At 51.7% G+C, this 14,626-nt stretch overlaps 2 protein-coding genes across 2 annotated transcripts in view; one reads left to right on the top strand and one right to left on the bottom strand.

Annotated features, from left to right (window-relative positions):
- The window catches only part of HTR6 (5-hydroxytryptamine receptor 6), a 742,605-nt gene that overhangs the window by 293,524 nt on the left and 434,455 nt on the right, over positions 1-14,626 (bottom strand). The window lies entirely within an intron of this gene.
- Positions 1-14,626, top strand: part of CAPZB (capping actin protein of muscle Z-line subunit beta) — a 126,740-nt gene that overhangs the window by 110,929 nt on the left and 1,185 nt on the right. The window contains exons 10-12 of the mRNA XM_049772525.1: positions 388-504; positions 9,406-9,471; positions 10,068-10,144. Of these exons, the coding sequence (XP_049628482.1) occupies positions 388-504; positions 9,406-9,471; positions 10,068-10,144 (260 nt within the window). The remainder of the gene's footprint in view (positions 1-387; positions 505-9,405; positions 9,472-10,067; positions 10,145-14,626) is intronic.

The following is a 14,626-nucleotide window of genomic DNA, read 5'->3' on the forward strand; positions in this document are numbered from 1 at the left end:
GATAATTATCTCAGAAGGACTTGTTAGGTAATGTAGGCTCTGAACTCATAAAAGCCATTCAGGACTTAAGAAGGGGAATGTGGGGGCCAGAGAGATAATGAGTGGATAGTGTACTTGCCATGTGTGTGGCTGACCTAGGTTTGATCTCTGTCACCACATATGGTCGAACCTCCCAGAGGAGATCCCTGAGCACAGAGACAGGAATAATCCCTGAGCACCACAGGATGTGCCCCCAAAACAAAACCAATAAGCAAAAACTAAGAACAGGGAAACTGTTGGCAATATCTTCAAAAGGAGCCTTAGAATGGTGCTGGTTTTAGGCCCTTCTCATGGGATCGGTGAGGTGGGGTGTGGCACTCAAGTTCTGGTCTCTGTCATGTCCCTCAGGAGAAATCCAGTGGTCGAACTGCCCACTACAAACTGACCTCCACAGTGATGCTTTGGCTGCAGACCAACAAATCTGGCTCAGGCACCATGAACCTCGGCGGCAGCCTTACCAGACAGGTAGAGTAGTTATGTGTGTGGGCCGTGGTGGGGCAGGCATGACTGCTTGGTGTGTTCTCCTGCAATTCTGTGGTCCATCATGCCTGAGGTACAGTCAGGGGAGGTGGGCTTGGGTCTGTGTGTTAAACTGCCCCTGGGTGTTTGGAGAAATAGTGGGTTGCTAGTGTCTGGAGGAAGTGGAATTCAGACTTGCTGAAACCCAGACTGGAGAAATGGAGCCATTTGGGAACCAGGTCAGACCACAGCATGGGGCCCCTGTGGGACTCTGACTCTACACATGTCTCTAGACACACCCTTGACAGCCTCTGGCAGTCCTTGAATGAGTTATTCTTTCTCAGTGGGACTGCCCTTGGTCTAGACGTCACACTGGCTTGTCTGGGCATCTAGACCATTACAAGATTCTTTCCCACTTAGTGTCAAGAGTAGGGTGAGAAGAGATGGTGGGCTGCAGGTTTGGGGCCTGGGGACTGGCGAGTCTCCAGAAGAGTTGAACTTGTGTCTAGCACTGTAAGGGAAGAGGGCTAAGTGTAGTATAGAGGCCCTGAGGTTGACCTTTGAAAGAAGTAAGGGGAATAACCAACAGCTAGAAAGAAGACTCAAAAAGGAAAAAGGCAGTTGAAACAGGCCAAGAGCGGGCTCATCCACCACCCACATTGATAGGTGATCATCTTGCCAACTTAATCTGTCCCGGCTCTTACAACAGCCTCTATGGATGACATAAATGACAGGCACCAGACTTCTCAGCATAGGTGCCAACATGGCCCTTTTCAACGCTCTGAACCCTCAGTGATTTCATAGAAAAGGAGAATCCAAAGTCCAAGTAGGCAGGGTGCTTCCTTGCACATGTCCAGCTCAGTTTTGATTTCACCACATATGGTCCCTGAGTACTGTCAGGACTGATCCCTGAACACAGCCAAGAGTAAGCCTTGAGCACCAAGTGTGGCCCCAAAACATAAAAGAAAAGAAAGTGAAAGTCCCAGGCTTTGGCTATCACCTGACCCATTCTTCCACTTTGAACAGGGCCTGCACTCTGCCTGCAAGGGAGCAGGACACTTGCTTTTTTATGATCCACCCAGTCTCTTACCCTTGTTTGCAGATGGCATTCACAGGTGCCCAGAATTGCTTTGACGGCACCTCCCTCCATGCATTTAGTTGAATAGCTGCCCACTGGCATCCCAGCCTCCTTTAAGAAGTTTTTACATCTCTCCTGACATTTTTTTTTTTTTAAAGTTTTGGTTTTGGACCACACCTGGTATGTTCAGGGGTTACACCTGGCTCTATACTCAGGAATCACTCTTGGCAGGACACAGAAGACTATTTGGTATGCTGGGAATCAAACTCAGGTCAGCTGTATGCAAAGCAAGCACTATTTGCTGCACTACCTCTGGCCCCATCTCCTGGCATTCTTTTTTAATGGTTTTTGCCCTTGACAATTTACCTGATTCTTGGGCTTTCATATCCTGACACTTGTGTTTTTTTTTTGACTTTTTGCCTTGCACATTGCTAAGGTGACAGGAGCTGGGTGGGACAATCACGTAGGGCCATGTTCAGAGACTTCTATCATGACTTCCTTAGAGCACAGAGTTGTTTGGACAATCTTCTCTCCTTCGGGATCTTTGCCTTCAGACTGATCTTGTTTAATCAGCTATAAAGGCATTAAGCAGGGCTCACATTTTCTAGTAACTAACTGGGAGCAGTGTGCGACTATCCCCACCCAGGACTTGGCTATAGTTTTCTTTTAGTCTGCATCTGTCTCCCTGTCAAAGCTCTCTACAACTAGGTACTGGGAGCATACCTGTACCTATCTCCCATCTGCGGTGCCGAGTACACCTTTCTTGTGGCTGCAGGTGCCTGTTTTCTCATGGCCTGGTCTGGGCCAGTGTCATCCTCACCAGAAATCTGGGGTCCTGTCATATTTATTTTTTGAACGGGAGTGGCAGGTGATTCTTGGCATGTTTGGGGACCATAGATGATGCTGGGAATTGAATAGAATCTGTATTGGCTATGTGCAGGGCAAACACCCTAACGTCTGTGTTGTTGCTCTGTTTCCCCAACCTAATCGAATCAGATTCTCTGTGTAGTCTCTGCACATATTACTAAAATTGGGGGACTGGAGATGAGTCTCAGTGATGAACAGGTGTCTTATATGTGAGGCCCTGGATTCAACCTTAGCATCACCCAAAACAGAAATAAAATCTCAGTGGCAGTGTCTTGTCAAGTGCTTCTGTGTGCCTTACTCTTACTCATCTTTGCCTTGCTGTTGGCATTATCTCCTGATTGACCTCACAGGTGGATCTAAGGCAGATGGGTGGAGCATGAACTGGAACTGCTGCTTTCAGCAATGAGCTTAAAGCATCGTTAGACCTTGTGTAAGAATGAGCTGGAGACAGAGTAAAGGGGGTTAGGTGTTTACCTTTCACTCAGTTGGTCTTGGCTCTATCCCTAAGCACCACCAGGAATGATCCATGAGCATAGCTGTGTGTGGGGCCCCCAAACAAAAAGACCTTATGTAAGAGGCATGTTTAAGACCCTTAAATCTACCCAAGGGAAGGCCTCAGCCTTGGCATATAAGAAAGTATGGAGCTAGAATGATACTAGTGGGTAGGGGGCTTGCCTTTTGCATAGCTGACTGGGTTCAATCCCTGGTACCTCTGGGTCCTGCTAAGAGTGATCTTTTGAGCACATAGCGATCCTTGGCACCATATATCACCCCCCATTTACCACCTGGGTGATCCCTGAGCACAGAGCCAGGAGTAAGTCCTAAATACTTCCTGATTTGTAAACTGCACCCCCTCTCCCAAGAAAGAAAGTATACCCTAGGCAAGGCTCACCTCGTTCCTTCCCTGTTAATAGGTATACACAAGTGCCTGTCTTCCCAGGCTAAGGTCATCCTCTCAGAAACCATTGCCAGAAAAAAATACCAGAAATGATCAATTTAGGGTCTAGGCAGGTGCCTCATTGGCCAAGCACTTGCCCTCCAAAGGAAAAAAAGAAAATGATCTGTTTAATAGTGCCTCTCTTCAATGAGTTTATTATATTCTGCCAGTCACAGAAACATCTGCCTGTTGAAAAGGAGCCATTGTGCCGAAATGCAGAGGGGACTCAAAACTTCCTCCGCTGTGTCAGAGGGGCCTCAGGGCCAGGGACTTGGGGGGAGGGAGTGTGTTCTGTGCTCTTGTGAGCCCATCATTCGGTAAGGAGTGGGTTGAGTTTTCCAAGGTCCACTGACCAGGGTGGGGTAGCTGAACTCCCAGGCAGCTGCTCTACCACAGCTTGCCTCTCCCACACCCTGCCTCCTAGGGAGTGGTGGAAAATCCTAAATCCGTATCCGGAGAGTGTTTCCTGCATCACTTACCGCTCCCAACTGTTTATAATTCCACCCGGTTTACAGGGACCTGGACAAATATTTAATTCGCAGCCTTCCTAATAGTCTAAATCAGAGCTGTCAGCCCAGGGCCAGGCTCTGGTTCCGGCTTGCTGGGAGCAGTGTCTGCTGCCAAACCAAACGCAGGCCTGATGAGCGGCTGTCCTCAGCGCCCCGGCCGGGCTGTGGCCTTGTTTGGATGGCCTTGTGCTCTCTCTCGGGCTTTCACGAGGAAATCCATGCTTCTGTCATCATCCTCATGGCCGCTCCCATAACTCATCTGAGGCGCATTAGAGCCGGGGCTGCTTTCCAACATAAGTAACTGTAAAAGGAGGGCAGGGAAGCAGGGAGGGAGACAGATCTCAGTTAATGATGCGCAGCTTCTGAGCAAACGGGAAATGAGGGCTGCGGGCTCGGTTATGTGTCCCAGATGAGTCCTGGAAAAACGTCTGTGGTTGCCTTGGATGGGAGATGAAGGGGTTCCCGGAAAGTGGAGCAAATCAGCGATAAAGAGTGAACATTTGGGGTGATGCCGGCTGTCTCCTCAGATTAGGTTGTGAGTGTGTGAGTTGCTATTCCTGCTGAACAGGTGAAGACACTGAGGCTCAAGCAAAGCCAGGGTTTGAACCCAGATTTGCTCGTGTACCTAGGAAAACAGGCTGCTTTCTGCTACACCAGGCTTGGAATTTACTCCCGCCTCATGCCCAGCATTAGTAGGTGCTGGTAAATGTCCGGACAGAGCTGCCTCAGGCCAGTGATGGCTAATCTTTTTGAGCCAGAGTGCCCAAACTGCTGCATAATGCTTGGTCCTCCCAATGGCCAGTCTGGCCCTGTTGCCAGGTGAGCTACAAAGCAGACACCGGAATGTCCACTTCCTGCCAATTGCTACATATCTTAATTGTGGACCTTCCCTCGTGCCAGCTGCAAGGCCATAGGTTCGCCATCGATGCTTTAGGCTGTCAGCTCCATATTCAAAGAACATAGCTCAGGGGGCACAGGGGTGCAATGTTCTCTTGACAGCTTTTCTTCTCCAGTGGCCAGCAGGGACAGAAATGGGCACCCTTAGTAAAGCCGAGCTGTGGAGGTCCCCCTGGAGAGGTTCTGGCCTCTCCTAGGGTGTGCTCAGTATCACCTCCCCTTGACAGGTGTTGATGCCTCTGCTTGGCTTTAAGGTTCCTCCTCCTGCAGGAAGCATGGCATGAGATGCTTATCCCCAAAAGAATGAGGGTATACTTGAACCCTGACACACGTCCTGTTGTTTCATGTCTTCAGAAGCAGGCTCTGTGCTGCTGGCTTGCACTATTGACTGAATGGGAGCAGGATGGGACAAGCCTATAGCAGGAGTCTGGAGTCGCCAATGTTGGCCTGGGGCCAGGAGTACATAGGGAGAGATGAAACCCCACCCCCGGCTGTGAGCACTAGGTGTCTGTCAGGTGTGCTTTCTTAACCTTGTGTGCCAGCAGTGACCCTGGTTGTCACAGCTACTGACATTTGCCCGTGTATGTTAGGCCGGCAGGGTCATGGGGCCAGCACCCATTAAAAGCCATCATCGTACCTACAGCACGACTGGTTCACATTTACAGCATGCATATCCACTTCCACACAGCAGCACTAGGTTCTAGCCCTTTGGCATCCTGTGCCATTTGTTTCTGTTCTTGTTTTGGGGCTACATCTGTCATTTAAGAGTGCTTAAGGCTTATTTCTGGCTTTGCTCAGGGATTACTCCTGGTGGGTTCAGGGAACCATAATATGCCAGGAATTAAACCTGGGTCAGCCATATGCAAGACAAGTGCTTACTTACCGTGCTATCGCAATGGTTCCTTCTGCGCCATCTGGACAAGGCTCTGCTGTGGTGACTTCTGCTTAGTTTAGATAGTGGTGGGAGCACAGGTGAATGTGGAGCCTCTTGTGGACTCATCATCATATTAATACTTGTGGTTGATGGGGCTCCGTTTAACACCTGGTCCCAACAACCAGTTTCTTTCCGCAGCGAGGTCAGCTTGGTGCTCCCACCTGGTTCGGTCTCAGAGGTGTCAGCAGGACAGGATGCAGATATACGGGGTCATGGGAGCATCTCGCCGGGGGAGGAGGGCGGGAGATACCCTTGGCAGACAGCCACCATCACCCCAGCGGGAGGTTGAAGAGCAGGGAGATCTGCACAAGCCAAGTACCAGCATGTGGAAAGGAAGTTGCATTGCGAGGTCACTGCTCTGGGGTGACAGCTGGAGACGTGGGAAAGAGGCAGGACCGTAAATCTTGGGAACAAGATCCAAGGTTTCCGATCCAGCCTCACTCTGCAGATGTTCATGTGATTTCTCCCCCCACATACACACATTTGAAGCATTTATAAATGAAGGTGAAATGTTCTGTCGAGTGCATGAGGTGCATGAGACTGAGCATTTTTGAGCAGTGGTTGGATGGAGGCCCTCCCTGTCATACAGCCAGGCCAGGCTTTGAGTGTGCAAAAGACCTTGCTCGTAGGTGGGGCCAGGAAGGGGCCCCATTTGGTCCAGGTCCTTCTGTGCGTGCTTTCCAGTGTGGAGCTGCAGCTCCATCTGCACCTGCAGCCCTGTGCTCTGGGGCCACGTTGGAAAAAGGGGTGTGAGTGCCTCCCTGCAGGCGGCAAGGCAGGCAGGAAAGGGATGGGGCCAGAGATTCCTGGGGACTGGGTGGAGGATGGGTGAGGCACAAAATTTCCAAGCCTGGACTTGTGGTTTGTTCTTGGTTTTTCTAGTAAAAAACGGGAATGAAGCTGAGCAAATGGAGAGGTCTCGTGGAAGAAAACAGGTTTTGGACGGTTTCAAACCTTGGTCCTGATCCTAAGCCTAGTCACTTTCCAGCTGTGTGACCTGGACAAACCACTTCCCTTCTCTGAAACCCAGTATTTTCATCTAACAGCTCTAATGCCTCTTTGGAAAAATTGTAGAGTCAAGTAAAAGCTCATTTTGACACATGGGTTTTGCTCAGTAAATAATATCTGTTCCTGCCACTACCACATATCTTGTAAGCAGTCTTTCTATCTGGGATATAGACAGTTTTAGGCTTGATTAGAATCTTCCTAAATTGGACCAAGAGATTGACTGGCCACCTTCTTCTGGATAGACAACATGGGCCTTTTTCTTCCCCTTAGCCCACCTCTGACTCAGTGCCCTACTCAGTCACTGGTAGGTGCCACTGGCTTCTGCCCAAGATCCAGGGCTTAGAAGTGCTATCCTAGGGACAGAGCTGTTGTCCTGCTTATCAGCTGGCACTGGATAGGTGGTCAGTGACAGCATAATGGACCTTGAGGGATCAGGCATGTGTTCCTCCTCCTTAGAGTCCCGAAAGGGAGATGCTACACCCTTGGGAGATTAGGAACAAAGGGCTGCTTGCCACTTGCTCGTGTGTCGTCTTGCCTCCCTCCTACCTCCAGACCACAGAGGGGTGGCACTTACGGGGACAAGCTGGCTGGGCTTTGACTTAAGACTCATTTGGAACCTCCTTGTGGAACATCTGTGCAGCCACGGCACATAAAAATGTTTGCCTTCTGGCAGCCACTTTTATAAGGATGTAATAATATATGCATCGCAAAAATATTTCTGTTTGTGGCCACTTGCTTTGCCAGCAGGCTGACCCACACCAGGTGTGGGTGAGAAAGGCGGTGGAAACAGGGTCCTATGCCAAGTGCTCCTGCCCCTTCAGCCGGCTTCCTTCCCTCCCCCCATCCCTGCTGTGTCTTGCCTTAGCTCCTATTCCCTGCCTCAGCCTCGAACCCCGTGTCAGTCAACTCTTAGCTCTTAGCCCTCTTGCTTCTCTGTACCCCCCATGGCCCATTGCCTTTTTTTTTTTTTTTAACTTAGTGGCCTCCACCTTTCTGTTTATAATAACAAGGCTTATCTATCAGAGACGAGAGCTGAGGACTGGAGTGTGGCTTGACTTCACGTACCCAGAAGAACCAGTGCCCACAGCCTGGCCTCCTTTGGGGCCGTTGCCATCAGGCTGAGGGCCAACAATGAGTGCAGAGCAGGAGAGTGTGTGGAGAGTGCCCTCTTCACAGCCTTTGGGCTACTCAAAACCCTCTCCATATTGGAGGTTGAACTGACTTTTGTAAAGGGGTGGGTGGTCATGTCCCTCCTGAGTGTACTTCACTTTGTCCTTTGTGTGCACACACTGCCTGTTCAGCTGTGGGCAGCAACACGTCCTGCCCGGGGGGGGGGGGGGGAGTAGGAGTCCCCAAAGAGGGCCCAGGACAGTTTAGGTCCTTGTGTTAAAGGTGACTCTCTCCTATCTCTTCTTCTCCTTTGTCCAATGACCCTTAAATTCTGTGCAGGATGCTGACAACCCTTGGCATTGCACAGATGGAATCAAGGCTGGTGCTCTGCCTCCATGGCCATGTGTTCTCTCTGCCACCTGTTGATGGAGGTGCCCTGCAGTCTGGCTCTTCTCACTGTTCACACCACCCAGGGCCCCAGGGCATCTGCAAGGTGTCACTGCCTCAAAGGATGCTGTGAGGGCTTGGAGGGGGATTGCTCTTGACCTGTGCCCCACTGTGATCTGGAATAGTCAGTCAAGTGTGGTTGTCTGGACCCATGTCAAGCTACTGTTTAATCCTAGCTTTAATCTGCCTGATTTTAGGGAGTCAGGCCGACCTCTGTGTTTCCTCCAGTGTTCTTTCTCGTGCTGGGTGCATTGGGCTTCCTCAGCGGGCTAGGCCCCTGCTTTTTCTGTTCATTCAGCATGTGTCCTGCCCCAAAGTCTCACTCCAGCCTCTCCCTCCTGGGCTGACTCACTTTCAGCTCTTGCCTTCTGGGAGCTGCTCTCCTACCCATTCTATTTCTGTGGCCACAGTGATCTCAGCTTATGGCGACTGTCTGGCCTGGTCCCCACTCCTGGTGGGGAGTTTCTTAGCACAGAGCTAGAGCCTATGGACAGAAACAGGCCAGTCTCTCGTGAAGAGAGAAGTCTGAAGCAATGGGAGCTCTTGAGTTTGAAATGGGGAGCTTCTCTCCCCTTTTTTCTTCACAGTCCTTAGAACTGGCTAGTTCAAACTTTGGGCTCTCATTTCTCCAATCCCTCTTCACTCTTTAAGGTGCGGGAGGGAGGCTCTCCTGTAGAAATTAATTCCCAGTCTCACAGCCTCATGGGATAGCAGGATCACAGAGTCCGAGTCTTCTGGGTGCCTTGTGATTCAGGTCCCGACTGGCAACAGTCACCTCCAAGTCGTGCCAGCAGTCTTGTGAGGGTGACGTGCAGCCAACCTTCTTCAACCAGCCTTGGAGGAGCTGAGTTCACGGGTGGATACCCTCACTTGCCTCCTGTGGGATGCCCCATGAGTCTGCAGTGATGCCTGAGAAAAGGAGGTTTTACTGCTCTCTGAGCATTTCATAACCTGCAGCTTCTAGTATTTGGTGCTTTGGTTCCCCATGGCAGGGTCTCTTGAGCTGCCATGCAGAGCAAGTTCTTGATGCATCAGAGTGGGTTGTGCCAAGGCCGAGCAAGGTCTTATCCCACTGGAGCTCATGGCCACGATCTAGGGAAATCTTTTTTATATTTTGCAGATGGAGAAGGATGAAACTGTGAGTGACTCCTCCCCACACATAGCCAATATTGGGCGCCTGGTAGAGGTGAGTGGGGGCTCCTATCTTCAGTAGCACTTTTGTACACTCCAGGGAGCTGTCCCTGGCCATTATGAATGAAACCTGCTGGCCTCTGCCCTGCTTTCTCCAGCTGCCACTCGCCCAGCCCAGCCCAGCCCAGCCCAGCCACCAGCCTCACGCTCCCCCTCTCCCCCACCTCGTGTGCTTATCCCCAAAGCCTCCCCTCCATCATGTATTTTCAGTCAGCTCGGGGTTCCTTGGGTCTCCTGCCCAGGACCGGAGCTTGGAGTCTGTGGGGGGCTTTGTAGGAGCGTCTAGTGTCTTCCCCCAGCTCACTGTTTGGTCATAGTCTTGGGTGGTCACCAGCTGCATGGGAGGTCCCCATGTGCTGATGCTGATGCGGTGTAAACCTGCTTCATTGGCTCCCACCCTAAGCACTACAGGAGCACACTCCTTTGTGCAGGGATAAGAGGAGGGTCTTGGCCACCTTGGGCTTTCCTCTGTGGCACAGTCTTGTGCCTCCCCCCTGTGGTGGCAGCAGGCACTACAGGGGCCCGGCCGTGGGTGGAAGTGAGGGACCTGCCTGATCCAGTCCTCTCGGTCTGACTGAGCTCCCTTCCCAGGACATGGAGAATAAAATCAGGAGTACGCTGAATGAGATCTACTTCGGAAAAACAAAGGATATCGTCAACGGGCTGAGGTAACGTAACCCAGGAAGTTCAACTTGCAACCAGAAAGATAAGAATCAGATCTCAGTGACATGACAGTGCAGCCCTGGCCTCAGCATCCTCACTGGTGAAGCAGCAAAGTACCCACTGCAGAGGGGATGGTGCCCACTCAGATGGGACGGCATCTGGAGCAGTGGCCATTGGCATGACTATTGGTATCCTCTCCCCTAGACTCACCTCCTCTTGGTCCTCCTACAAGCTGTCTCATGAGACCTGCACAGACCCCCTGGGTGGCACCTGTGGGACAGGTGTACCCTAGGAAAGAGCCCCTGCCTTTGGCCCTTCCCCAGCTGCAGGTCCCACTCAGGACCATATGGACACTGGTTTTGGGGTTGGGGGCTAGGTTCTCGCCTCCAGGAATGTGTGCTATGGAGGGTTGAGTCTGGGAAGTTGAACTTCCCATAGAAGTTCAAGGGCCAACCTCTGTTGCGCCCTGCAGACCTCTCAGTCTCTCTAACTGTCCCTTGTCTGCATCTCTCCTAAGGCCACCCGGCGTTTGTGCAGTAGACAAGTCTCTTTTATCTACTGTCGTCAGTACCAAGGATTAAGCCTATGCACACCAGGCACTAGCTTTGCCACTGAGTCACTCTCTCTCCTCTTTGTTTTGGGCCCATACCAGTAGTACCAGGTGTCACTCCCAGCTGTTCCTGGGACCAGCAGTCATTGAACCTGGGGCTCTCACCTTTGCTCAGCTCTCTCAGCTCTCAAGACCCACTCCTCTACATTTAAAAAAAGGCACCCAGAGCAACCCTTTTGGACATCTCTCTTTTCTGCCTCTGGCCTACATGTGTGGGTCTTGTCCTGAGAAGCCTATTATTTGCCCCTCTGGCAACATTGCTCTTCTTGTGCCCCCCCCCCCTTTTTTTTTGAAGGGGCCAGCCTGTGAGACCAGCTTGTAGGGTTACTCAGGGGACACTGGATTGGAACCAGTTCCAACATGTAGCACATATGCTCCAGCCCTTTGCCACCCAACCCTCTTCCTGGCCTCTAATCCCAGTATCTTCTAGATTCACTGCTCCTTTCTCTCAGAATACCTCCGAGAGCTGTCCGCCTTCCCTGATGCCTTTGGCTAACAGGAAGGGGGACAGAACCGTGGGGGTGGGTGGAAGCCCTGAACCTGTGCCCAGTACCACTGGAGCTCATAGCCAGTGTGCATACAGCAGCCTCCACCTGTGGCCTTGGTGACGTTGCCCTCTCCTGCCTATGTGTCCCTTGAATCTCCTCTCAGCTGTCACCTCATCTTGTACTCCTCGCCCTATGCACCTCCCCCACTGCTGCTCTCATCTCTGAACACTCTGTAGATCTGTTGACGTTATCCCCGACAACCCCAAGTTTCAGCAATTGCAGAGGGAGCTTTCCCAAGTGCTGACCCAGCGCCAGATCCACATCCAGCCTGATAATTAGCCGATCCAGGTACTCTGCCTGAGAGGCGCCAGCGACACCACTAAACAGGACTCACCAACCAGCTGAGACCCCGCCAGTCTGGCTCGCGCTGTGTGGCCCCTTAAACCACCACTAACCCGTGGGGCTCACGGCCGTGGGCAGCCACATAACCTGGAGGCTCAGCCCCACATAAAGTGGCATGTGTGTGAGGTGTGTGCTCTACCATGGGGGCGGGTGTGTGTGTGTGTGTGTGTGCGGCTTCTGTTCCTGAAGCAGCTGCTCGTCTATGCTGCTCTCGCCGGCCTCAGAGCGAAGGGTCCGTGCCTGGCCCCTACCCAGCACAGCCTGGTGTCTGCTGCCAGGTCCTCCCTGCTTTTCCACCAAGGAGGCCAGGTGTCAAATGGCCCCCTGGAGTGTATTGATCTGAGTCTTAGGATGTACTGAGTGGCAAATGGAACACCCCTGCCTGGGCCTGGTGCACCCCAGACAGGTTGCTGCTGGTGCTCCCTGGACCAGCATAACTTGTGCCGCTAATGAACTGCAACTATCCTCCCACATGCTTTGGTCTAGAGGGAGATGCTGTCGTGCTGGTTAATAATGGCTGACAGCCCTGGAGGGAGCTGAGACAAAAACAAATGTTAGAGTCAGCATTCCTTCTAGGAAGGAGAGGAGAGCTGGCTTTAAAAACAAGGCACCTGGCAACCCCAGGTCAGGTCAGTCCTACAGAGGCCTCGTCAGAGCTGCTCCTCTGGGACATGACATGAGTCTGTGGGTCTGGGTCTGGGTGCAAGCCAGGCCCAAGTGAGCGAGCAGTTGGCTTCTAACAGCATGTAAAGGAAACCTCTTCTTCAGAGGTGGGAGTGCTATTTAGGATACACGGTGGTGTTCAGGGCCTACTTCTGACCATTCTTGGGAACCATTCTTGGCCATTTAGCAAACCAGGTTGACTCATGCAAGACAAGTGCTGCAATCTTCTACCATCTCTCCAACCCCAGAAAACCTCCTTCGTTTTTCTGGTGAGGGAGGGCACACCCAGAGGTGCTCAGGGGTTACTTTTGACTCTGTGCTCAGAAATTGCTCCTGGCAGTCTTGAGGAGGACCATATGAGATGTTAGGAATCGAACTCGGGTCCATCTCAGGTCGGCCATATACAAGGCAAACACCCTAGCACTGTGCTATCGATCCTGCACCCTTCTTAAGGTACTCTGCAGCTGTGCCGTTTGTGTGCTCACTCTCTGCCTTTTGGAGGAGCCATGCACACATACTTTGTGAGATCGTGCCTTCTGTAGCAGAGGGCAGCCTGGCACTACCTTAGACTCCCAACATAGGACCACTGCTCCCAGCCAAGGCTTCCTCCAGACACTGACACGGTTGCTTTTTTCGTTTGTTTTTTGGGCCATCCCCAGTGACGCTCAGGGGTTACTCCTGGCTATGCACTCAGAAATCACTCCTGGCTCAGGGGACCATATGGGATGCTGGGGGATCGAACCTCGGTCTGTCCTGGCTCAGCTGTGTGTAAGGCAAATGCCTTACCACTGCGCCACTACTCCGCCCTGACTCGATTGCTTCACTGTGACCACTACTCCGCCCCCGACTCGATTGCTTCACTGTGACCAACCGAAGTCCCTCATCCCACCAGCTATTCCAAACTTTTTTTTTCTCCCCGTTTTGGGCCATACCTGGTGACTCAGAGGTTATTCCTGGCTCTGCTCAGGAATTACTCCTGGTGATGCTGGGGATTGAATGCAGGTTGGCCATGTGCAAGGCAAACACCTTCCCACTGTGCTATTACTCTGGCTCCTATCCCAGATTTACTCTGGTTCCTGGGTTCCCCAGGCTGGTGTGCTCCACTGATTTTCCTACTGGTCAGGTTCCTCTCTTCTTGGCAATGTCTCCAGAAGGCTGCCGTGGACTTATAAAACCTAGATTTGGTCATCTAGGCTGGCCTTCTGTCCAGAGAAGATTCTCTGAAATGGGAGTTTTGACTGCATCAACCAAAGTTGCAAACTTTCCAGCGGGGACTTTTCTAGTTATCAATTCCTCCTACTGCTTTCCAAATACTTCTCTATGACCTTTCTATAATTTGGTACCAGAGTCAGCCAGGAGGGGCAAGCGAAATAGTACAGGGGAAGGCACTTGCTTTGCATGTGGCTGACCTGGCAGGAACCCTGAGCACCACCTTATGTAGGCCAAACACCAAGAGAAAAGGAAAGAACAGTAAAGGGAGCCTGGTATGTCCAGGACCTATTTCACTCCTGACTCCTACTTTATTTACTGTTTCTTTGTTTTGTTTTTGGGTCACACTATGTAGTGCCCAGGGATGGTTTTCCTGTGGTACTGGGGCTTGAATCCAGACCTCCTTCGTGCAAAGCCTGTTTCAGCTCTCTGAACTCTCCCCATTCATGTCTCAACCATTTTCCACCCCTTAGTGGAGTCTTCTCTGACATCCCTTCCTGACCAGTGTATCTCAGATCTGACACCCTCATGGGACGCACTGTGCGAGCAGCCTTAGTCCTTCTGCAGCTTTGAAATGGCATCAGCACATATGTGTAATTACGATGTTTCCTTTGAGTGACCTCCACTGGATGTGTTTGACTGTGGAACTCTCGGGTCATTGTCAAGGACATCACTGAGTCCTTTTTCTCCCTCAAGTCGGCCTCGCAACCCTTGCTGGGTCTTGTGGGTTGGGGGTCAGGTGGCAGCTCCCCTTGCCGATGGCAGCCTGCACATGTGTGGTTACGTTGGCTTTGGTAAGCACCTTGGCACCCCTGTGTCAGTGTCTTCCACATAAGTACAGGCTGAGGGGACTCTCCTGTCCTCCCAGCAGGATCTGACCCTCCTGTGCCACTTGGTCTGTGGGTTTTGCTTTTGTTGGTTTTCTCTGTAGCTACACCCTGTGGTACTCAAGACTTATTTTTGGCTTATTCCACACTCAGGGAACACTCCCGGGTCAGACCATATGGGACCATATGGGATCCTGGGGATTGAACCTGGGTTTGTCCAAGTGTAAAGCAAGCATCTTCCCTGCTTTACTAACACTAGCCCTGAGGGGCTGCTGCTTAAACTCCCAC

Source organism: Suncus etruscus, chromosome 4, assembly GCF_024139225.1.
Source record: "Suncus etruscus isolate mSunEtr1 chromosome 4, mSunEtr1.pri.cur, whole genome shotgun sequence".
Classification (NCBI taxonomy): domain Eukaryota; kingdom Metazoa; phylum Chordata; class Mammalia; order Eulipotyphla; family Soricidae; genus Suncus; species Suncus etruscus.